The sequence below is a fragment of the Panicum virgatum genome, chromosome 8K (assembly GCF_016808335.1).
Source record: "Panicum virgatum strain AP13 chromosome 8K, P.virgatum_v5, whole genome shotgun sequence".
Taxonomy (NCBI): Eukaryota; Viridiplantae; Streptophyta; class Magnoliopsida; order Poales; family Poaceae; genus Panicum; species Panicum virgatum.
Genome location: NC_053143.1, coordinates 38,461,706 through 38,485,138, shown reverse-complemented (window position 1 = coordinate 38,485,138; position 23,433 = coordinate 38,461,706). Strand labels below are relative to the sequence as shown.

At 43.3% G+C, this 23,433-nt stretch overlaps 3 protein-coding genes across 6 annotated transcripts; 1 reads left to right on the top strand and 2 right to left on the bottom strand.

Annotated features, from left to right (window-relative positions):
- Positions 1-154: 154 nt before the first annotated feature.
- LOC120644575 (ATP-dependent DNA helicase At3g02060, chloroplastic-like) lies at positions 155-11,889 on the bottom strand. Of its 3 annotated transcripts, none has more exons than XM_039921217.1 (15): positions 11,276-11,889; positions 9,438-9,663; positions 8,315-8,560; positions 7,685-7,819; positions 6,348-6,472; positions 5,532-5,671; positions 4,870-4,940; positions 4,320-4,481; positions 4,053-4,139; positions 3,075-3,248; positions 2,299-2,343; positions 2,010-2,180; positions 1,739-1,924; positions 731-1,095; positions 155-636 (listed from the first exon to the last, which is right to left on the bottom strand). In XM_039921217.1, the coding sequence occupies exons 1-14, from the start codon at positions 11,872-11,874 to the stop codon at positions 994-996; spliced, it is 2,469 nt and encodes an 822-aa protein (XP_039777151.1). In that variant the 5' UTR covers positions 11,875-11,889; the 3' UTR covers positions 155-636; positions 731-993. The 3 variants fall into 3 exon arrangements, with proteins under 3 accessions (XP_039777151.1, XP_039777152.1, XP_039777153.1); XM_039921218.1 differs by lacking the exon at positions 11,276-11,889 and adding an exon at positions 10,734-10,931 and having other exon boundaries at positions 162-636; positions 9,438-9,680; XM_039921219.1 differs by lacking the exons at positions 155-636; positions 731-1,095 and having other exon boundaries at positions 1,849-1,924; positions 2,271-2,343.
- Positions 11,890-13,464: 1,575 nt separating this feature from the next.
- On the bottom strand, positions 13,465-14,496 carry LOC120644576. The gene is made up of 2 exons (XM_039921220.1): positions 13,898-14,496; positions 13,465-13,799 (listed from the first exon to the last, which is right to left on the bottom strand). Exons 1-2 carry the CDS (start codon positions 14,344-14,346, stop codon positions 13,694-13,696), a joined length of 555 nt encoding a protein of 184 aa, XP_039777154.1. The 5' UTR covers positions 14,347-14,496; the 3' UTR covers positions 13,465-13,693.
- Positions 14,497-17,321: 2,825 nt separating this feature from the next.
- Positions 17,322-23,193, top strand: LOC120644573 (retinoblastoma-related protein 1-like). 2 transcript variants are annotated; one of them, XR_005663827.1, is made up of 18 exons: positions 17,322-17,511; positions 17,601-17,699; positions 17,781-17,899; positions 17,994-18,090; positions 18,191-18,237; positions 18,442-18,625; positions 18,743-18,809; positions 18,919-19,098; positions 19,193-19,380; positions 19,468-20,335; positions 20,888-21,044; positions 21,136-21,208; positions 21,293-21,466; positions 21,551-21,664; positions 21,755-21,897; positions 21,979-22,091; positions 22,506-22,621; positions 22,714-23,193. XR_005663827.1 is itself a non-coding variant. In XM_039921213.1 (18 exons), exons 1-18 carry the CDS (start codon positions 17,449-17,451, stop codon positions 22,865-22,867), a joined length of 2,940 nt encoding a protein of 979 aa, XP_039777147.1. In that variant the 5' UTR covers positions 17,323-17,448; the 3' UTR covers positions 22,868-23,193. The 2 variants fall into 2 exon arrangements, 1 of the variants encoding a protein (XP_039777147.1); XM_039921213.1 differs by having other exon boundaries at positions 17,323-17,511; positions 21,771-21,897.
- Positions 23,194-23,433: the final 240 nt, after the last annotated feature.

Below are 23,433 nucleotides of genomic sequence, written 5' to 3'. Positions count from 1 at the left end.
ACATTTTTGGAATGTTTTTAACGAATTTGCAGCTGGGTTGCACCTATTATCGACGCCAGTTTGACAGTTTTGTTCATTCGATTGCCAGCTTCACAATTGACCATTGTGTTCGATTGGAATCAACATACAGATTTAAACAAATTTAACCTGGATCTCACGAGTTGATATACAGCTTCGTGTATTTACAAAGCAATTTTTTTGTAACAGATAAGAGTGCTTCTCTGACATATTTTGAACCATGCTAAGCGTATACATTGAAGCACAACTCATTAACTGTTGCACATCTTTAGTTGTACAAAACCAATATGATCACGGGCAGTCTCTGCTTGAATAAGCATCTACCATATATTGAGTTACAGACCAATTGGCCCAAAGTTCCCTAATGTTTCTCCTTTTGTCAAACAAATGGTGTATGGCTCATGCCAGCACTACCTCCCAGTTAGTCGAGCAACATTTTGATGGTTCATCTATCAAAAATCCTGAACGAATTTAGATATAATCTATTGACATATAGGATCCAAACTGAGTTCTCCGAGCTTCCAATGTCACAGCTGCATCCCAGGTTAGTATGATTATGCAGCAGGCAAGGCACTCCATTGACCACTGCTATCAGTCTGTGGCTTCGTGTCGAATGTCCTGTAAAATATGGCAGACCAACTTCAGATAGGAAGATAATGAGATAAATAAATTGTTAAAGAAGAAATGGGAACTTTAGGGCTCTAGAGAATACCAGTTTATGTATAGGATTATGGGTATACTCTGCTATGTCAACAATTTTGACAAACTTTTTTTTCCTAAAACAATAATGTCTATGATTGGGCATGTCTTGGCTTGCCAGAGCCTGATTGCCAATATCACCACGAGGAAGAATCATCCATCGCGGACTAAACAAAATGCCAAGACTGTCTGAAATAAACTCTCTCTTCGAGCACACATAGTTCATTCCCTTTCATGGTGGTGGCAAAAACCTTCAGTTGCTGTTAATAGAAGAATCTAGTACTTCACAAGGGCTGGTACTACAGCATAGCAGTCTGCTAAGCAATGGAAAAGCCAGTTCAGAAGTAGAGTGTCTGGTAAACTGACGAGTAGTTCAGCCTAAAAAATAGCACACTTGTTAGAGGGGCAATACATATGAAAAAAAAGGTAAATACAAGTTCGTCCAGATGGACTTAAAAAGAAAATTTGTGTGCTACATGCATATTAACATAGAAAAAATAGGGACCAATGTATGTGATATTCCCAATATATAACAAGGGTCACGATGGACAGAGTAACTTGTAAGTGACTTGGCACTATACAAATACAATGAGGCAGCCCTGCCTGCCAAGTTTTCTAGGTATTAAGACTTTTGCAAAAGAAATAATTTGTAATTACCACAACTCATGATCAACAAAGTAAGGTTAAAAGTCACGGTTTTATGTCATGTACCCAGTAGGTAAAATGACTGTCAGTCTGTCCCTATGAGGCTCGAACAGTAGATCTCTTCTTAATCCTCTTTCATTCATTAATTACATTAGAAACATGGTTCATAGATGAGGTTATTCAGTTTGACAACATTGTTCAATTGGATTTTGGAAATAAAACCTATAAAACCCCAACTTTAATTTTATTCATGCATGACTAAAGTTTGCTGTGGCAGCTTCGTTTATAGTATTTTAATAATGATCACTGCAAGCTGATTTTCCTCGACAGTACCATCTGCTTTGGGAAATTGCATATCGGACATGTGGGTCTTTACCTTAATCTCTTTTCCAACAAACAATAGGGAATTCCGATGTGTTTCAGAAGTCATCGCTTCTGTCATGAGCCTAAATACCTTCTTGTTCATGTTTGTTTTCATGAATATTGTTTTGCCAGATGGATATATCCGACTGATACCAAGATCTGCTGCCATCCGTCTTACATAGAGTTTTTTCAATAGCAACTGCAAGACAAAGAAAGAAACACACATCAGAGGAAGCCACACTAAACTGAAACCATGAACTCTGATCATATTAGCACTTTCTGACCTCCATATCACGGGGCTCCTTTCCGTATCGTCGACGAAGATCTTCTGTGAACTGTATTAAGGTCCATAGATCTTTCTCTGCAGCCTTTGCTGCTTCATTGAGCAATTCAACAGGATTTTCCAGATAACTTATGTATTCAGAGGAGAGATGAGGAGAAATGCTTATATCCAGCTGTTCGAAGAAAAGAGCCACTCAGAAACAATGTTTCATTAAAATCTCAACATAGCATGATGTAATACTTGCATAAGCAAGCTATGCTACCCAAATTAAGAAGTATTTTCCGGTTCACCTCAACGTCTTTGTAAGGAACAGGTACAAGGCAAAACTGATCAACCTGAAAGAGTGCAAATAATCATGTCAAGATTGTAACAGAAAAATAACACAGAATGCAGAAACTGCAGTTAGAACTTAGCTAAAAAAAGTACTCAATATTAAAAGCGAAGCAATAATTCTTCCCGAGTAGTTTGAATCTGGAATTGAAAAATACAAATATACAGGTTGATGCATATGGACTAGCCAAAACTGTCTTAATTATCTTTTGAGTGGTCCCAAATCTCAAGATTCAACAGACAATAATGCACACCTCAAGACTCAAAAAAAAAATTGTTCACAACAGGTGTTCTCTTGGCCAAGACAGATGCATCTTGCGATACTAAGAAGTGACAAGTCTAGCCTTACTGATGCAGAAGTGTAGAAGACAACTAGATACATTACTAGTGCTTTTCTTTCATATCTAACTTTGGTGTTTCCAGTATAGTAAGTAACACCTTTCAGAAATTGGAAATCAAGTAGAAGTTTCTGCCTTCTTTTTCCCCCAAAAAAAGCCCAATTACAAGTGTTATTTTCACCAGTATATGGTATCAATAAGATTATTTGTAAGGAAGAAATTTCATAGGCAAAAGATTCAATAGTTTAAGGCCCAACATGATGTTAGATAACCAATGCCATGATGACAAAATATATCACAGTTACAGCCTCTATTACAGGCCCAAAAAGAATGAACTAAGTACAAGAATAAAATGAGGAAAAATCTAGTAAAATGTGTGTCTCGATAAATGAAGATACCTTTGACAAGCTGTCAAAAAGCATATCAAAGAATAGATCGATGCCAACATTTGCAACATCTCCAGACTGTTGATCACCAAACAAGCTTCCAAACCCCCTGATACCCATATCTTTCTCTGCAACATGGAAACCTTGGCCAAGCTCTGAATGCTCCTCAATAGCTCCAAGTCTATCCTGTAGATGGAAATGTTAAATGACAAATGTAGAAGCCTCTGATCTGCCGGTCATAGATGGGACTCTTTTGGAGATTACATACTTGCTTGATTCTGTAAAGCAAAAGAAGCCTCCTATTCATAGTCTCTCCCCAACACATGGTTATAAAAATAAGTAACCAGATACGCCCTCCAGTAAAAAATACTCGATATTTTGGACATGCCACGTTTCCCAATGAGTACCTCTAACCATTATTTCTACTAGAATATATTTATAAAATACAAAAAAATTATAAGACTATGAAAGAGTTTAAGGGTGTTGGTTTTTTTAGGATGAACCCTAGACTAGGAGATTAATATTACACTTGACTATTATACCCTTAACAGAAAGTACTTTTCAAGCCATATGTACATATATGAATCCAAACCAAACATTTTAAAAATAAGTCAAAGTTTTACGAGTTTGACCTGATCTTAAAGTATATCTGAAAGCAACCAACTAAATAGCATGATTCCTATCTTAATGACATGATATATTGCGTATGCGGCTGCGGGAGGGTTATTGGTGTGGCAGTATTCTGCCTCTTGTGTGAATAGGTCTCTTCTACAAACGTGCCCAAACAACTAATAAGGTACTAGTGCCAGCTATTCTGTAAATTTATCTTAGCATAGCGCAAGCAACAAGCATAAGATATCTGAATAATCAAGGTTAGGTTCTGTTTGCTACTGGGACTTCCACATCTTGTATAGCAGACAAATATGCTTTCAGTATCGGGACAAAATAATGGATACACTAGAAACTAAAAGTCATTGCTGTAGAGCTCACCGTTGCAACTCTTGAGAGCAAAGACTTATCTGTGTAGAAGAGGTATGCAAAACCTTCCCTGCCCGATCTTCCTACTCTTCCTCGTAACTGAAGGAAAGGAAAAACAATGGACTTAGAGATTTAGATAGTAGAGACATGCACCTTATTAGAGTATTTGTCAATTGAGCATGATTTAACACTTAATCATACTGATATGATCCAAGCATTGAGACATTAAATATTCTGCTAACAAGGCAAACAAAAAAACATACAAGAAAAGAAAGCCACCTGATACAGCTGAGCAAGTCCAAATAGTTCAGCAAATTGGACAATCATTGTATTGGCGTTTGCTATATCTATTCCACTTTCAATGATATGCGTGCAGACAAGAATTTTTACTTCCCCAATAGCAAACTTTTCCATAGCAAATTGTATGTTCTTTGACATTTTCTGCAGGCAATATTTAACAAGAAAAATAGTCAGTAGTTATGAACTGGGTCATAAACACTTTTCAGTAGCAATTTAAGATAAAGAATTGTTGGCATGTTAAGCTTTAATGAATCAATGCATAAAATGATATGAGCTATAGAAGAGTGAGTCGTCCGTAAGTCCCAGACAGAACATCCACTTGAATTTTTTTGGACAATAACCAACCACACCATGGTACCATACCCACAAAGGAATAGCCTAAAGAGAAAATAGTAGGAAATCTTCATTTACATCTTGGTTTCCAATACAATGCAAGGTATACAAATATAGCTAATGTTTATTGAAGAGCAAGGAATTATGAAATAGCACAGTAAAGCAGATCCCCTGCATGACAGCTTAGTTAACTTACCTTTCCATGAGCAACAGCGATTGGTACATCCGGCAGAGAGTCCTTGAGAAACTGCAACACATCGTCTATTGCTGTTGAATGATGAAATGAAATATGAGAAATGCATATGTATTTCAAAATGCAATAGTGCACTGTTTTATCCAAAAAGTTCATACAGGTGCAGGGTTATTAAAACGATAAAACGACGAAACGAATAGAGGGTAGATTTTAACGAAACGATGGACGTTTTATCGTTTAAACGGATGTTTTAACGTTTAAATGTCGATTTCACAAGAACGTTTTCTCGTGAAAATGTCGTTTTCACGACGTTTAAACGTCGTTTTAATAACCAGGTACAGGTGTACATCTAGTTATGTAAGATCCATTGCAACATAAAATAATAGACACAAATTATATGCATATTTGTAAAACTCGACTTCTAGTCATTCAGCTGAACCAACATAGTCCGGTTCATACAGTACAACCATTCAAATCGAGATATCTCATTGACAGAATAATTCTGTGAATTTGGCTCAACCACGCCAACTGTTTCCCATGGTAACAGGACAAACTTAAAGAACAGTAAAATGAGAACTATCAAGAAAACAAATTTGTGGTTCGTGCATTATGAGGATCTAATGATCTATCATGAACAAAATCATCTGAAGATAACAAAAGTTGACCTTTTATTCGTGGTACAACATAGAAGACTTGACCCCCACGTTGTAGCTCAAACTTGATAGCTGATAGGGCCCTTTCTTTACTAAATGCTGACACATATGTCTTTACAGCAACTCTTTCAGGAGGTGGTGTAGACATTAAACTGAAAGTAGAAATATACTTCAATAAGAAAAACAGAAAATGAAGTATAAAAGTTGAGTGCAGTTAAAGTGTCCGAATTATGAAGAACCATGCAAACATAAACACTACAGGAATAACATTATCTAATATATCAAGCATATCACCTTAGTAGTTTTGATTGTTGACTGATTTGTTCCAAGCTACAATCCAATCATCCATGGAATTTAATATGGCAAAAGAAAAATCCACAGATGGTACTCTTGTAGAGACCCTTACACTACCACAAGAAGTTTTATTTGGAACAATTGGGTATAATGCTAGCAATTATCCATCTTTTGAACAAATATTAAAAAAAATACAGTAAGAGTAAGACAATTAAGCCACATCCTTTATATTAATGTCCCAAATTTTCATTAACCCTAGATGGAAAACACTCCAGTGAGAAGTATCAGCAGATTGGTACGGACTAAAGGAAGCAGTAGATCAGTTAGCAAGTAATATTCAAAAAACTGAATTTCTTGTTGATGTCTTATGATAATCATTAGGTGTGGTCTTAAGAAAGCAGGGTAACTAGTAATCATCACATTCTGCAATAAAAGAATAAACCATCTCTGTTTAAACTCTAAAGGACACAATATCTCCTCTCTCAGCAAGAAGGTAAAAGTACAAAAGAACATGGTACTGTGACCACACCTTACCTTGCATCACGGAAACCAGTCAAAGCCAGATACAAGGTACGTGGTATGGGTGTTGCAGAGAGTGTAAGAACGTCAATAGAAGCTTTGTATGATGCAATCTTCTCCTTTTGTTGGACACCAAACTTCTGTAAAGAAGAAAGATGGAGTATGTGAAGATATATGCATAAAAGAAAAATAAAATATGATAACGTTTAATCGGACTCGAATTTTCTTGCAAGATGTCAACACATCATTAAATTACATGAGCTAGATCCTACATTTCAGAAATTCAGTTTTGTGGGCTTTGAAAAGAATGAAACTAATTTTAGCTTTCAAATAATAAAGTCATTACTGGGTACTTGCCTTACATCCTAATCATCATAATCAAACTAATGCACAACATCACCAGACTAGAACGGCAACCAAACTCAAATGACAGTAAAACAAGAAATAGCCATCATTCGGTTGTGGCAGTTCTCTTGGAGTTCCTTGCTGTATGGGATTTGGTTCAGGAAGTGATATTACAGCTAGAGGTGGAAGATGTGCACAAATGGCAATTAGAGGCCTCTGGACAATTCGCCACTAGATCAACTTTTCAGGCTAGTATACTTTGCACCAAGCAACTGATTTGACCATTTGAGGAACCTGGGCTCTGGAAAAAAAATGCAAGTTCTTCCTATGTCTGGTGGCTCATAACCGCTGCTGGACAGCTGGCAGACTGCCCAGGAGAGGACTCCCTCATCCAGAGCAGTGCCCCCTCTGTGAACAAGAAGATGAGACCATCCACCACCTCCTCTCGGGTTGTGTATTTCAACAACAATTTTGCCATCAGCTTCTAGGCCGTTTTGGGATATATACATTGACACCACAAGTGGATAACTCTTGCCTTTTTGTTTCGTGGCGACATGCTCGTGACTCAATCAGTACAAGTGCTAGAGGGGGTTTTAACACTTTGGTCGTTCTAGGCGCCTGGACCCTTTGGAGGACTAAGAAATGAAATTGTGTTTGATGGAGCCTTGCCCAGGCTCAACCCAGCGCTGATCCTGGCTCAGGAAGATGCTGATATATGGTTTCTGGCTGGGGAAAAAGGACTTAGTGTTCTGGTTGCTGCCAGCCGTACTGGCTGACAGCTGGGATCAGTGTAATGGTCGTGGTCGTTTCTTTGTTTTCCAGGGTGCATATGTAATCTGAACAAAAACCCCTCCCGGGGTAGTGTGTGTGGTGAGCGTTGTAAGGCTATTTTCGCCCATTTCCTCTCTTAATGCAATGATATGCAGCTCTCCTGCATATTCAAGAAAAAACAAGAAAGAGCATTTCAAGGACAGAAGAAGGAAATGTAGCAAGATTCAGAAAAGTACTTGTTCTTCATCCACCACTAGAAGACCAAGATTGTTATAGGCCATCCTTTCAGTAAGGAGAGCATGAGTTCCAACAATGATATGCAAATTTCCGTTCTTAATCTTTGTTATTAGCTCATCTTTTTCCTCTTTGCTCTGCAAAAAAAGAGATTATATGTTATGCAATGGAATGGACAGTTGACCCTTAAGCAAATAAATTTATTTTAAGATGTATTAACTCTGATATTGAGGGGTCTGCAAGGCTGCAGCGACACACTTGACATCAAAACAACACTACCATTCCAAAAGTAATGAATAATTATTAAATTTCCAATCACTATCGGATGAGAAGGATGAGAAAATATGCTTCGTTATAATAAGTTTGATAATCCAACAATTTATAACGTTAAGCAAAAATGCAGTACTATCACAGCTTTGCAATATATTATATATATTACCTTTCTAGCGAATAATATAAGTCATATGCATATGATTTTTTTTCTCACACCGTGTTAGACTGTTATGAACCAGGAGATTAGGGTTCCAAATGTTCTAGGATCAATAATAAAAATACAAAATTAGAATGTTCTGAAGGGAAAAGAACTGGAATGCATTATATTGTCAGATAAACTTATTTCTGTCATGGCATACCTGAGCACCACTAAATATGGCAAGCTTTATTTCTCGATAGGTGGCAAAACGCTCAGTCATTACATCATAGTGTTGCTTAGCAAGTATTATTGTTGGTGCGAGAACCATAGCTTGATATCCCGCAGATACAACAATGAATATAGCACGCATTGCAACTTCTGTTTTGCCAAAGCCTACATCTCCACAGATTAATCTATCCATTGGTGTTTCCCTTTCCGTCAGATCCTTCTCAACATCTATAAAAGCCTGCCATCAGAATGAACACCACTTAATCCAGCACTTCATGATTATTCAGAATTTTTGTTCTCCATACAGTAGTACGTGAACTACTTAATCAAACAGACATCACAGGAATTAGGAAGAAATCCATCATGTCTTCCTGATGGAAGAAAAATGAAATTATACCAGATGTGGTTTTCAAAACAAGTGAAAAGCAAGAAGAATATACCAATGACATGCAATTATAAAAATTCAGATCCTACTCAGGGAAATTTTCGTGTTAATATATTAGGACAGTAGGCTCCCAGTAGGACTATTGTGATTAGAAATTTAGAATTAGTTTGTTCTCAATCTTTCCCCGAGGCTCAATTTTATCCCTCAACAATCAAAGCGACCGTTCCTATCCGCAAACTTTCTTTTGGGCTCACTTTTGTCCCCTTTCCTATGTGGCATGCCACTTTGTCATGCCACGTCAGCAGCGAAGAGTCACTAGGCATGTAAAATCTCCTTTCCACCCTCTTTCATGGTTGCAAATGGATCAGAAAGACTTCTAAGAAAAAACGTTCCACCCAAAAAGAGCAGTACATGTATGCCAGAAATCAGGAAGCAATCTAACTACAGATTCTGAGGGCATACAGCGTTGTCGTACATTTCACCCATGATCTAACCATCTACCAGGAATATTTTTTTTTTGGAGGGAGGGGGGGATATCATGCAATGTTGAACAAGATCTAAAGTAGCAAATACAAACATCACGTCAATCATCAAGGGTGTTACTTTCTCTACCATCTATGTCAGTGAAAGGATAACTGCAATTTTTCTATTTATACAACTTCAAAAAAATAAGGAATGTAAAAGGCAATTTTTTTAGAAGGACAAATAATAGCATTTGATTCAAGTAGACCTGGCATTGATCTGGAGTAGGCTCATACGGAAATTCAGCAGCAAACTCGTCCATTGCCAGAGGCTTTGGGTATGGAGGTCTGCTCTGCCGCATCCTCTGCAAATACAACTCCATCAGGTTGACGACCATCTTCTGAATAGCAAGCTTTCCTTTCAGCTTCCGCTTCTCCCAGGTAGAAGGATCATTCAGTTTGCTCAAATTCCGTGGCTTCTTCTTCTCGTGAGGCCTGAAAAAGACATTAATCTGAATAAATGGTTAACGTGAATTTTTAGTTTCCAGTAGAGATCAAGATAATGGCTCATTGCATGAAAGCAAAATTCAAGTGAACGTGTCCATTGCAACCAATCAGAATCACAAAGCCACCTCCATCCTGAAAACGACAGTCTCAAATGTCTGTTTCTAGTACCAATTAGCACTTCCAATTGTGGTAGATTGATAGAAGGAGCACAATTTCATTTTTCCAATAGAGCAAAGTGCATATCCGGTCCTTATATTTGTTGGGGTGTGTCACCCCGGTCCATAAACTCTCAAAACGACTAATTAGGTCCATAATCTTTGTTTTGGTGTCACTTAAGTCCATAAGCACGGGTAACTGAGTGGTGTGTATTGTTATAATTGCAAATCACCCCTTGTACTTACTACATATCACTCTCGGCAACATTTAAAAAAGAATCGCCATGCAGGTTCAGGTCACATCCATGTTCAGACCACATTCAGGTTTAGCGCTGTGCCCATGCAGGTTCAGACCATGTCCACGACAGGTTCAGATCTTAGGAAAACATTCAAAGATGTGTCATGGACATATCATTCAGCCAAAAAAAAATCGCAGATTTAAACATCAAAGTATAACCATATCATTGCATCATCCAGCAAAAAAAGAACAGGTTTAACCACCCAAGTTTAACCATATCATTGCATGATCTAGCAAACAAAATCACAAGTTTCACCATACTGACAAAAAAATTCCAGCAATATTCTAGACTGAAAGAGATGGCCAAACATGCTGCTGCTACTCCAGGTTGTTAGCTATTGCTCCCTTTCATTTAGGACTTCTTTGTTGTTGCTCGCTTTCTTGGATTAGAGTTCTTTGCAGGTCCTTGATCTCCATCCTTGGATGTTGTTCCTGCAGCCTTTCTCTTCCTACTTGCAGCTGCCTTTCCTGGCTTCGTGCATGTAGTCAGTGGTGCAGGTCTTGCTACAGGTTGATTGGAGCTAATGAAGGCACTATCTACCTCATGTTCCTCTTAGCCAACCAAATTCAATGAATCGAGAAGAGAGAGAACTGATCAAACTCACCATAAACAGGGGAGCGAGCCCCTTTTGGCCGCAGCATCGCGACCATCTTTTTGGCCGCAATGTTGTGGCTCCAGTTTGGTACGCAGCCCTCGCCACAACCGTAGCCGCCGCCCTCGCCGCAGCCGTCGCCGTAGCCCTGGCCGCCGCCCTCGCTGCAGCCCTCGATGCAGCCTTGGCCGACGCAGCCATTGCCGCCGCCCTAGGCACCGCCCACACTGCCGCCGTTTCGTCGATCGCTCGCAGAGTCGGGAAGGGAAGGGTACGAGAGACTCGAGGAGTCACGAAGGGGTACGGGGCACCTAGCGCAGATTAAAAACTTGAGGGGCCTAGTTGCAATAAGACAACTCAGTTACCCGTGCTAATGGAGTTAAGTGACACCAAAACAGAGATTATGGACCTAATTAGTCATTTTGAGAGTTTATGGACACACCCCAACAAGTATAAGGACCGGATATGCGCTTTGCTCTTTCCAATATGGGCTGCAGCGCAGAAGCAGCACAATGTGCAAACGGTGGGTGGATGAGGGGCTAAGGAGGCCATACAGGTTGTATCTGTAGAGCATGCGCGCGGCCTGGTCAACGGCGAGCTTGGCCATGGCGTCGGCGTACTGGATGAAGACGTAGTCGACACCGTCCTCGGCGCTGATGCAGGCGAACCTGCCGACGCCAACCTTCTTGTGCACGACGTACTCCCCTGGCTCCAGCTCCCGCGGGTCCACCCGGTGCCCCAGCGAGCTCCCCGCCGCCACCCCCTTCCTCGCCCTCTCCCCGCCCTCCTCCTCGTCCCCCTCCCCCTCGCCCTCCGCCTCCTCCCCGCGGAGCTGGCGGAGGCCGAGGCGCTGCTGGTCGCGGATCGTGCGGAGGAACGCCTCGGCCTGGGCGGGGTCGACGGGGGCCGAGGACGAGGAGGCCGGCGCGGTGGCGGCGGCGTCGCGGCGGCGGGCGATGGCGCGGAGGCGGTAGTTGAGCTGCGAGATGTCGTCGGGGGCCACGGAGGCCGCGGCGGCCGTGGCGGCCGCCGCCAAGGCGAGGTGGCGCGGGCGCAGGCGGCGGGGCGGGAGAATCCGAGCGGGCGGCGGGCGGAGGCGGAGCAGGAGCAGGGGGTGCGGAGGCGGGGGCGCGCGAGCGGGCGGGGCGGCCATGGAGGGGCGGGGCGGCGGGGACGGGGACGCGGGCGCCGGCGCCGAGGCTACGGGGAGGCGGGGGTCATCGGAGGAGGCGGTGGGGTTTAAGCCGGTGGGTGGAAGCGTGTGGATAGTGGGAGAGGTGGTGGGGGCAACGGATAAATCGTGGGGTTTGCGTGGACCGGGTGCACGGGCGGGAGATATTTGGCTCGCGGTTTGGGTCTCAGGGCCATGGGCTCTGCTGTCATCGGCCCACAAGTAGTCGGCCTAATCTGCGTACGGCCCGACAACCGGCTCGAGCGAAATTCTTCCTCGAGTTCCCAGAATAGAAATTTAGGTGCAAATTGTAAGGTCTGATCATCACGATGTGTGCTGCAACATGCAACAAACAAGATTAACTTATGGAACACCCAACCAATTTATGGATATGCAGACATTCAAAAACCATATCCACAACATCTATTAGCTATGAATATAACATGCAGAACCCTGGGAGAAAAGTAGGAGGATGCAACATTCAAAGTAATTACAACATCACAAAAAAGAAGTCACAGCATCAAAAAACCAAACCCAAAAAATCACTTATTCATTTCTAGTTTCACTACATTTCCTCATACCAAATTACTTCCCACTGAAATATATATGTGGCATTTTGATTTGTTCTAAGTCAAACTGTTCTAAGTTTAACCAAATTTATATAAACAAGTAATAATATTTTGAATGTCAAATGAGAGCAATTAGATCTATTACAAAATATATTTTCATAATTTGCCAATTTGATGTGTTAGATGTTATTTTTTTATAAATTTGATCAAATTTAAACTAATTTGACTTAAAATAAAGCAAAATGTTTTATATTTCAGGAAAATGTTTTATATTTCAGGACCGAGGGAGTAGTATGCAACATCAAAAATTCTCTCTCGCAACATCCCACTAATTGGCATGCGCCCACATCAAAAAATCATAACACTTAGCATTGCAACATCGCAAAATCAATAACCAAAACATATCAATTCACTTTGTTGCAACATAAAAAGAAAATAACACCACCATATGGGATCAAGAAGTGGTCGAGGAATCGACGACGGCAAGGTGAACCAGTACTTGTGGTGTTAAGAGAGGTGCACCGGGTCGAGCAGGAGCTTCTCCTTCTCAAATGGGTGCCATGGTGCGACGAAGTGGAATAATAAGATCACGCCGGCGAGCAGAAGAGGAGCACCTCAGGACCGCCGCTTCTTCCATGGCTCTGTGCAAGAGAAGCAGGCGTCATCAAGATAAAATCCATGGCGTGGATCGAGAAGCAGTCGTCATCAAGATCAAATCCATGGCGTGGATTTTTTAGGTTTCATTGTGAATGCAACATATGAGCAACATCCATCTGATTCCACAAAGTAATTTTTTTTCTTTTCAAACACCCATTACTACGCCACATACCCGGAAGTTCCGTGGTGAAGATTTCTTTAGGTGATGCCACTACGCTGCGACACTCCTTATTTCATTTGAGAAAGCAGAGTGTTCTCTGAACATGTACATGTCAGCGACACATCCATGTTTTAAAAGTACAGCCGATTCGACTCCCAAACTGCAGTAATTTAATTGGAGGGAGAGTAATTCAAGACTTTTTCCTTTTATCTTATTCCATTTGACAAAGCAGAGTGTTCTCCGACTATGTACATCATGTGAGTGACACATCGATCGACCTTCAAAAAGTGCAGCCGATTTTCCCCCAAAACTACAGTATGTAGACACTGAACGACAGCAGCAAACCCCATGGATCCAAGCTGAACATCAACAAGCAACCAAGTACAATCAAGCCCCGCCCCGTCGCTGCTCAAATCTAAGCGTGGTTCTTCTTGAAGATCCTGTCGACGATGCCCTCCCTGCTCTGCTCGATCCCCGGCGTCTCCACGCCCACGTCCTTGAGCGTCACCGCCTTCTTCGTCCTGCGCACCAGATCACCAAAAGCAAATTAATTAACTGATCATCATCAGATCACTCTCGCTCCGCCATGGAAGAATAGCCACAGCTCGCGGCAACGCACGGGTACTCGGCGGCGACGCCGCCGGCGAGGCTGCGGTCGTCCTGCACGTGCGCGACCTTGCGGAAGAGCGACCGCCCCACGAAGCGCTCGGCCTCGTCCAGCGCCACCTCCGGCGCCGCCACCTCGGGCACCGCCTCGCGCTTCTTCTTGTCGACGTACACGTTGGGCGCGTGCGCCAGCTGCTGCCGCGCCGTGTGCAGCCCCAGCGCCGCCGACAGCGCGATCAGGCCCAGCGCCACGTACACCGGCACGTAGTCGCCGCGGGGGAGCCCGCCGCCGCCGCCGGTGCCGGCCTTCCGGGCCGCCGCCTCCGGGTGCTCCGCGGCGGCGGCGGCCGCCGTCGCGGCCGAGCGGGACTGGAGGACGGACGACGAGGGGCGCCCGTAGCGCTGCGCCGCGGCCGCGCGGAGGGCGGCGGCGGCGGCTCGGGATGCCATTGCCATGGACATGGTGGCGGACAGAGCTGCTGCTGCTGCTGCTGCTGTAGTGGGCGAGGGAGGGTGGTGTTAGGCTTGTGATATGATATGATATGGGAACGGAAGGGATGGCGCGCGCTCCGGGAGTTGGCGGATGAGCTGAGGAAGGGGGTGAGCTCGCGGTGGCGGGTTTTATGCCGTGGGGCGGAGAAGGGGCGCGGAGGCGAGAGGAAGCGTCTGGAACCGGCCGGCGGGAGCGAGGTGGCGCGGGAGGCCGCGGGACGTGGCGCGGCGCCGGGACACGCGGCGGGGCGAGTACGCGCCGGCGTGGCGGCCTCTCGCGGGGTGGGGTCTGGACTTTGGAAGTGGCTGGAAGACGACACGAGTGCAACGGCGCTGGCCGTGCGGCGGCGGTAGCGTCTCTCCAGTCTCAGCTAGAAGCCCGGCCGTTGGATTGCGACGGCCATCGTCGCCCCGTGGGCTAGTGCGGCCGTGCATGCGTGTCCGGCACCACACTCCCCCCACAGCCGCGGCGGACGCACGATTGAGCCCGGGCGTATGGTTATCCGGCCGATCATTGGGGCTTTCGTCTGATCCAGTGAATAGTATTCGACTGGTAGAATGAATAGTATTATGTGAGAAGAGATAAGCCGAGATTGGACTAGCCGAACAGCTCCATTACCTTACCAGCCACCCCATACACACGCACTGTGCAATATTATGGACTACGCAAAATCAGTTTTAGAAACGTGTATTGGATATATATCACTTTTAAAGGGTACATGCAAGTTAAGACAAGAAGTTCAACGCAATGCATCACCCAACAATATTTGCTGAAAAATTGAATTTAAATGTTTCATGAATTAAAAATGTCAATATCATATTTAAATAAATGAAATATACAAAGGGTGTAAGTATTATATTTTAATTAAAAAAATTGAGTTTTGGGCAGTATGATTCTAAAGATACCCCTTCATAGTTTCTCTAAGTCTGATGAGTGCCGAACAGCATCCACCGACAACTGTTGTCGCGGTCCCTTTACCCTTCCCTGCTACAGTACAGAGAGAGGCGAAAGGCGATCTCGTCGTCTCCGGCGTCAATCTGGCCGTTCCCCTCCCTCCGGCGGTCTTTCCGGGGTCGGATTGACGCCCGGAGTAGGGTTAGCTGCTAGGGTGTATAGTCTAGTGTGCTAGGGTTTCTCCTCGCCGTCGTTGGTGGTGGAGTTTAGGTTTCCGGTGGTGGCGCGGTCACTGATCTGGCTAATAAAGTGCACCCAGCTCTTTTTCGGCGGCGATGGCGGTCGGTCCGGCATTGGCTTCGACGAGGTAGCTGCGTAGTGCTTCAATTTCCTTGGCTTCGACTCCGGTGGTCGTCTCTCCGGTGGCCAAGTGAAGATTTTGGTCCTCCGAGGCGTTTCTGGCGAGTTCATCGTGGTTCGTCTTGTGAGGTTTGTGGTCCTATCCTTTTTGCGGAGGGGTGGGGGTCCTCTGTCATCCCTGGTGATGGCTTCTGTGTTCGGGTTGCTGACGCAGTCGGCGACGACGGACGCTTGTTCCGGTCGCCGGTCGTTTGGCCGGCGGCAGCGGATCTCTCTGCTTCTCCTATTCTTCATGTCTTGATGGCCGATACTCTTTCATCGTCTATGATTCGTGCTGGAGGTTGGTCTGGGCGAAGAATCTTGCGGCTGATCCATGCGTTGGAATCAAGCATGGAGATGGGAGGTGGCTCTTGCTCGGCGACGGTGGCCCACGCCGGCGACCGGATGTGCAGAGGACCTTGTGGAGCTCGGGTGCAAATTTGGTGCTTTGTAGAGTCTTCTGTACAAAAGTTTGTCTCGGGAGAGGTGCTGTAAATGGATCTACTTGTAATTCCGTAATACTCCAGGGACTGGGTTCTAAACCTTGTGTAAGCTTGTTCTTATCAATATAATTTGGGCTTCCAGCCCCTTCCGCAAAAAAAAAAGTTTCTCTAAGTCTAGTATTTGAGCTTCTAAAGTGAAAGAATTATTACTCCATTCGTTTTTGTAGTTCATTTTGATTTATAATTTACTATTTTGACCCAATATTTGGAAAAAATATTATTACATCTATGATACCAAATTAATTCAAAATTAAGACATTTATATCGTGGATCAAATAAAATTAATATAGGGTTTACTGCTAAAAAAGAATTCCACAACCACATAGCTCGCCAAGGTTGCACCAGCTACCGAGCTGATCTGAAGTTATGAACAAATAACAATCAACAACTTAATATCCACCAGATCATGGTGCATTTTTTTAGACAAAGCCAGATCATGGTGCATAATCTGACAACTTCTAAACAGTAAAAAATTGCGGGTATTTCCAGGTGGCACGACCTCATTGGCCAACTTTTGGCGCGTACGGGAGAAACCGACCGCCCCCTTTCCCGCGCTTGGAGCTACCCCCTCGATCCCATCGGCCACCGCTGCTTCTCAACGGTAAAAAGAAAAAAAATCTCCACATTGCGCTTAGCCCCCTACAGAACCACGTAATACCGCGAATACTAAATAGACCCGCACAGTACACAAGCGGGAAGACAGGACTACCTGGGCATCCTCCGGGCCGGGTCGGATTCGGATCGGGCCAAAAAAAGCCCGATGTTTTTTCTAGCGGCCCGTGCCCGACCCGACCCGGTGGCCGGGCCGTAAAATTGAGCCCGCACCCGACCCGACAGTCAGTCGGGTCGGGTCGGGTTCGGGTCGGGTCGGGCCGGGCCTATGTAAAATGTCGGGTTCCTTCGGGTGTTTTCGGGTTTCGAGTCAAAAATTTTAGCCCGTGCCCGGCCCGTCAGTCATACCGGGTCAAAAATTTTGACCCGAGCCCGCCCATCAAACTCTTCGGGTCGAGTCGGGCTATTTTCGGGCGGGTTGGGTCGGGTCCGTCGGGTCGGGCAGTCCATGCCCAGGTCTAGACAGGACAACGCCGGTTTCGCAAAAGCCCCCTGAAGACAAATAAATTCGCATTGGGGCCCCCACCCTCCTAAACTCGACATCCCCGCGCCCCGATCCCCAAATCCCTCAAACCCTAGCTCGCCGGAGAGCGCCGATTCGTCGCGGCCGCCGTGTGATGCGTCCGGAGCCTCCGTGCTGAGCGACCCTTCGGTTTGTTTTCGATGGCCGCGCAGCCCCCGCCGGCGCCTCCCGCCGTTGAGGCTCGCTTCGCGGATCTCTGCAAGGTCAGATCTCTCGCGCCCCTCCGCCCGCTGGCGTGGTTTTCCTGCGTTTTGAGGTCTTACGGTTTTGGGGGGTTGGTGATCTCGTGCAGGAGCTGGGAGTGGGCGAGGGCGTCGCCGGCGAGGCCGCGGCGCTGCTGGATGAGGCGAAGGGCGCGCTCCTCGGGACGCCTTCTGTTGGAGGCAGATTGGTGAGGGACATCACCTTCTGTGGCTGAAACCTTCGATTTCTGTGTGCTTGTGCTAACTAGGGCGTGAGCGGACCATTGCAGGCTAAGGATGCGGAGAGGCTGTGCTTCGCATTCGTGCTGTACTGCGCGGTGAAGCTGAAGGGGCGGAAGGAGGGCTCTAGGATAAGGCTGTGTGAGATCTTGAAGGGCTGTAAGCTCAAGTAGGTGATGTTTTGTTATGTTTATTTGAGTTTTAGTCTCGCTCGTTAGTAATCCATTGAGTTCGGTTGCGGTTGCCTTTGGTTTGGCGTGCAGGTATGACGATTTCTTCAAGGAAATGCAGCAGATTAGTCTGAAGATTGAGAAGATCTTAGAGAGTCGTTATGGCCGGGACTGGGAGGGTCATCTTGAGGTTGGTTGAGAACTGATCTTGTTTTGTTTTGAAAATATGGAGATTCAGGGAGGCCCTAACTTTCTTGTTTCTGCATGGGGCTTTCGACTTGTGAAATCAGCTAAAGCAGTTGGAGAGTTTGGTAAATCTGCTGGCCGATGCAAGCAGGTAAATATAGGTGCCATGCCTTGTACACAATTTGACAATGGCAAAATTCTTGATGGGTTTTCTTGTCTTGTATTCAGATGTGATGCTCATCATTAGTGATAATGCGTTACTAATTACAACTGCTGATTTGTATTATAACAATTTAGTTCGTCTATTTGTTTGTCTGGTAGAATAAGTCTTATCAACATTGTCATGAAATGGCAGGTTTTATCGTAAGGCATATAATGAACTGTTCTCAAGTTCAACTACTGATCAGGAACCTGGTTCAGCAACAAACACTCCTGACTATTTTCTTTTCGGGTGGAATCTCTTCTTAATGCTTCGCTCGAGATCACAGGAATTGTTTAAGGACCTAGTATCCTGCATCCATGGATTGGTTGCTGTATTGGTGAGTTTGCTTTTCTTCCTTTTGTTGCATCATTGATTTTTGAACTTTGACCCCCTTAATACTGTGAGCTGCTTCTTGAACTTTTAAGTAACCACAAAACTGTTTGGTGAAATGCAGGCCATACTTTTGATTCATGTGCCTGCCAAATTTAGGAGCTTTACAATTGAAGGCTCTTCTCACTTAAGTAATTATTCTCCACATTTTGTTAATTGCTCCTTCCAAATCTAACTTTTTAATTTTATTCGTGTAGCATATAGCACCTATTTATGTTTGTTTTGTTTGTTTGAATCCAGTCAAACAAAGTGAGAAAGGTGCAGATATTATTGCTTCATTATGTCATAACTATCATACTTCTGAAGAACGCTTGAAAGAAATGATGGACAAATCTCACAGGGCAATAGAGGACTTCTTCGGTGTGAAAGCACTAAGTGCTTCAAAGTGCAAAACAGAAAATTTGGATAAAATAGACACAGGTACGGAACCTTCCTCCCTCGCATGTGTTTATGCATACTGAGCTGTGGTTATGTCACACACTTTAATTAGCTGAAGGGTTATGTTCTATTGCAGATGGTCTGATGTGTTTCAATGGTCTCATTGATGAGGAGAGTTTCCAGCTAAATTTGGAAAAATTGGAGAAACTATGTGATTCCAATAGCTGGGAATGGGAGCTTGATTTGAAATTATTTTTGTGCAATGACTACATTCCCTCTGCTGAGAAATCATCTGGGGGCTCCACTAATTTAGGATGTTCAAAGGTATTCAAAATGGTTCATAGTCATTTATTAATCTAGGTTGAATTCATTTGCAGATTATTTCAGTCATTTCATTTTCTTCTTTTGCAGCGTGCCTTTGAAACATTAGCATCACCCACAAAGACAATAAAAAACATGTTGACTGTCCCTTGTTCGCCTCCATCACCTGTCAATGGTGGTTCAGTCAAGATTGTGCAAATGACACCAGTAACTTCTGCCATGACAACAGCTAAGTGGCTTCGCGAGGTCATATCTTCATTGCCAGATAAACCTTCATCTAAGCTTCAGCAGTTGCTGTCATCATGTGATAGGGATTTGACAAATGATGTGACAAAAAGGGTCAGCATAGTTTTGGAAGCAATTTTCCCGACAAAGTCTGCTGCAGATCGGGGTGGTTCGATAGGCCTCAATTGTGCAAATGCATTTGATGTCCCTTGGGCAGAAGCAAGAAAAATGGAAGCCTCCAAGTTGTACTATAGGGTATTGGAGGCAATCTGCAGAGCTGAGTCACAGAACAGTAGTGTAAATAATCTAACTCCATTGCTGTCAAACGAGCGTTTTCACCGATGTTTGATTGCATGTTCAGCTGAGCTAGTATTGGCAACACATAAGACAGTAATCATGATGTTTCCTGCTGTTCTGGAGAGTACTGGTCTAACTGCATTTGATTTGAGCAAAATAATCGAGAACTTTGTGAGACATGAAGAGACCCTTCCAAGAGAATTGAAAAGACACTTAAATTCTTTAGAAGAACAACTTTTGGAAAGCATGGCCTGGGAGAAAGGTTCATCATTGTATAACTCACTGATTGTTGCCAGGCCATCTCTTGCTTCAGAAATAAACCGTCTTGGTCTTTTGGCTGAACCAATGCCATCTCTTGACGAGTTAGTGGAAAGGCAAAATGTTCTTGTCGAGGGCTTACCAGCTACACCATCTAAGAAACGTGCTGCTGCGCCAGGTACTTCGCTACCTAGCCTTAGTTTAAAGTTTGTTTGATCAATTGTTCCAATTCCTGAGGCCGCTTCTCCTTGTTGAGTTTCTGCATGCTACTTGCAGTTTGTTCATCATCTAATCAGTTTGATTGCATAGTGTTCTGCTCTTTATTTGCAAAATGTGTCATGTTTCTTGTTGTACAACAAGGTTGGTAGTAGTACTTGTCTTGCCAATTTGGTTGCACAATGTTTTGCAGTCTGTGTCTCAGTAGTTATAGTTGTCGTCAGTGCCATTTTATCAGCAGAACCTTTCATGAATTCTGGTTCATGAGCATGGTCAGCCATTTATTACTGCTATCATTAACTCAAGTTGCAGTCCAGGATCTATTTCCTTTATATTAAGTGTGCAATAGTTTCATAGAACCGAGTAGGCACCATTTAAGAATTTCAAGGTTTAAATACCTTAATTCTTCGATTGCAATCTTTTGAAACAAGCAATTCACAGATTTCACTTTGTTAGTCCTTTAGTTTGGACTTCTGGCCCTTCTCACTATTTGATCATCACTTGTTTCTTGCAGATGACAACACTGATCCTCGATCGCCAAAGAGACTGTGCAATGAATCCAGGAACACAGTAGTAGAGCGCAATTTGCAGACGCCACCACCCAAGCAAAGCCACATCGTATCGGCTAACTTGAAAGCAAAATGCCATCCACTCCAGTCCACGTTTGCAAGGTTTGTTCACCCGTTTCAGTTATACTAGTTTTCACACACTTTACTTCTCTCTTAACCAAACATAAACATTTACCGCCTGTCTACTGTGCAGTCCAACTGTAAGTAACCCTGTTGGTGGGAATGACAAATGTGCTGACATAACGGTTCAGATATTCTTTTCTAAAGTATGGATCTTCTTGTATCTAGAACTTCATTTCTATGATTTATCTTCCTTTTAAGGTTCTAATTTTGGGCTGCAATTTGTTCAGATTCTGAAGTTGGCTGCTATTAGAATAAGGAACTTGTGTGAAAGGATCCAATATGTGGAACAGACAGAGCGTGTCTATAATGTGTTCAAGCAGATCCTTGATCAACAGGCAGCATTGTTTTTTAATCGACACATTGATCAAATTATTCTTTGCTGCCTTTATGGTGTTGCAAAGGTATCATTTATGCTATTTAATGAACTTCCTGTTGTTACTTCCCTCTTATTTGGGCTGACCACGCGTCCATGCCTTCTCTGACAGGTTTGTCAATTAGAACTGTCATTCAGGGAGATACTCAACAATTACAAGAGCGAGCCACAATGCAAACCAGAAGTTTTTCTGAGTATCTATGTTGGGACTAGGAATCGCAATGGGGTATGTACCTTGGCTTCTATATGTCATCTTTTATTCTGACAGTTCTTTCTCATGATTTTGGTTGCCCTTTATTGCTCCTTTTTATGACAGTCTTTCCTATCAACAGATACTAGGATCACACCATGTTGATATCATTACTTTTTACAATGAGGTGTTTGTTCCAGCAGCCAAGCCTTTCCTGGTGTCATTAATCGCTTCTGGTACTCGTCCAGAAGACAAGAAGAATCCTAATAGTATGTGCTATAGCTGCCTTTTCAATTTGAACTGCTATTTCTTCACCTATGAGGAACTGATGTCATCACTTTTTTACTTAGGTCAAATTTCTGGATCACCCAAGCCATCTCCTTTCCCAAATTTACCGGACATGTCCCCCAAGAAAGTTTCTTCTTCTCATAATGTTTATGTGTCTCCTTTGCGGCAAACCAAGGTTTTTTTTTTCATTATGTATTTCATTGCTTTATTTCGTCTTCATTTAGTACTATCAAGTAAGCTAACTCATATAACCACAAACTGTTTTGGTAAGGTAGTGAGGTTAGGAATATATTTTAGTATAGCATATGCATGTTTAAAATTCTACAACATAGTAATATCAACAACAATAGATGATCTACAACATAGTAATGTCAACATAGTAATATATTTTAAAGGCTATGAGGATGGGTGCTACCGCCATCTTATTATTGTCCATCATGTCACAAATATAGTGATCTATAGGTATCTGAATATCAATATTTTTTTTTGTTTAAGCATGGTCTAGAGTAATGTTATCATATCTTTAGCACTTCACTCTTTGCTGCAATCCCTTCTCCAGTAACACATTCTTCTCTATGCTACTTGTCAGAAGGATCTGCTGCTTTCACCAAGTTCCAGGAGTTTTTATGCATGCATTGGTGAAGGCACCCATGCTTATCAGAGCCCATCGAAAGATTTAGCTGCTATAAATAGCCGCCTAAACTAGTATGACAGCTTAAATGACACTTTCTTTGTACAACCTGATTTTATGTTTACAACACTAATTGGCATCACTTCATTTTGTGTTAAAACTGCAGTAATGGCCGGAGAATAAACACTCGAATAAACTTCGACATGGTGAGCGACTCAGTGTTAGCTGGTAGTCTGGGCCAGACAAATGGTGGTTCTACCTCCTTGGATCCTGCAGCTGCATTTAGCCTCCCATCAAAGAAGAGAAAACCAGATACTTGATCAAATAAAATGTCAACCTCTGTACATAGCTCACAATTCCACAGAAGGATTTCTTCTGAATAAGTGGGTTAAGTGGAGTGCTTTAACTGTACATGTATGTGTTAGTGAGTAGTAGCAGTTTACATGCAGCAGACTTTCTGATTAGCTTTGAGGTTGTATCATTGTTTGCCTGCTGATTGAACGCATTAGATTGTAACATCTGCAGTGTAGAATGCTAATGAAGCTTACAGTTTTCAGTGAATTGACCCGCATTTCATGTACCAAATCTCTATCCTTGCTCTTGCAAGGTTTTGGTCAGGGGTATATTTGGTTCAGATATTACTGCACTTGATTTTCAAATGTTTCAGTAGGATCTCCAAACCTAAATAATTTTCCTGACTAGGAATAATATTAGTCACAAGTACTAGTTGGTTCTTCAGACAGTTTACTATTTGAATCGTTTAGTTTCTCCTTTGCAAATTGCAAGTACTTCATCTGTTTCTGCTATTTTGTACCGTGCACTTCCAGCTTCTCCAAAGAGTAATTGTTCCATATTCGGTGCATGGCAAATGATTTTACATGTGGAT

What these genes read in the sequence shown, in the direction of transcription:
- LOC120644576 (XM_039921220.1), bottom strand. Translation starts at nt 14,346, where the DNA reads ATGTCCATGGCAATGGCATCCCGAGCCGCCGCCGCCGCCCTCCGCGCG. An exon ending in GGCGTCGCCGCCGAGTACCC is followed by an intron (nt 13,800 to 13,897) that starts GTGCGTTGCCGC and finishes TCTGGTGCGCAG; the next exon opens with GACGAAGAAGGCGGTGACGC.
- LOC120644575 (XM_039921217.1), bottom strand. Translation starts at nt 11,874, where the DNA reads ATGGCCGCCCCGCCCGCTCGCGCGCCCCCGCCTCCGCACCCCCTGCTC. An exon ending in TGTTGTACCACGAATAAAAG is followed by an intron (nt 4,941 to 5,531) that starts GTCAACTTTTGT and finishes ATCATTCAACAG; the next exon opens with CAATAGACGATGTGTTGCAG. An exon ending in TCGCTGTTGCTCATGGAAAG is followed by an intron (nt 4,482 to 4,869) that starts GTAAGTTAACTA and finishes TATTGCCTGCAG; the next exon opens with AAAATGTCAAAGAACATACA.
- LOC120644573 (XM_039921213.1), top strand. Translation starts at nt 17,449, where the DNA reads ATGGCCGCGCAGCCCCCGCCGGCGCCTCCCGCCGTTGAGGCTCGCTTC. An exon ending in TTTGGATAAAATAGACACAG is followed by an intron (nt 19,099 to 19,192) that starts GTACGGAACCTT and finishes GTTCTATTGCAG; the next exon opens with ATGGTCTGATGTGTTTCAAT. An exon ending in CTAATTTAGGATGTTCAAAG is followed by an intron (nt 19,381 to 19,467) that starts GTATTCAAAATG and finishes CTTCTTTTGCAG; the next exon opens with CGTGCCTTTGAAACATTAGC.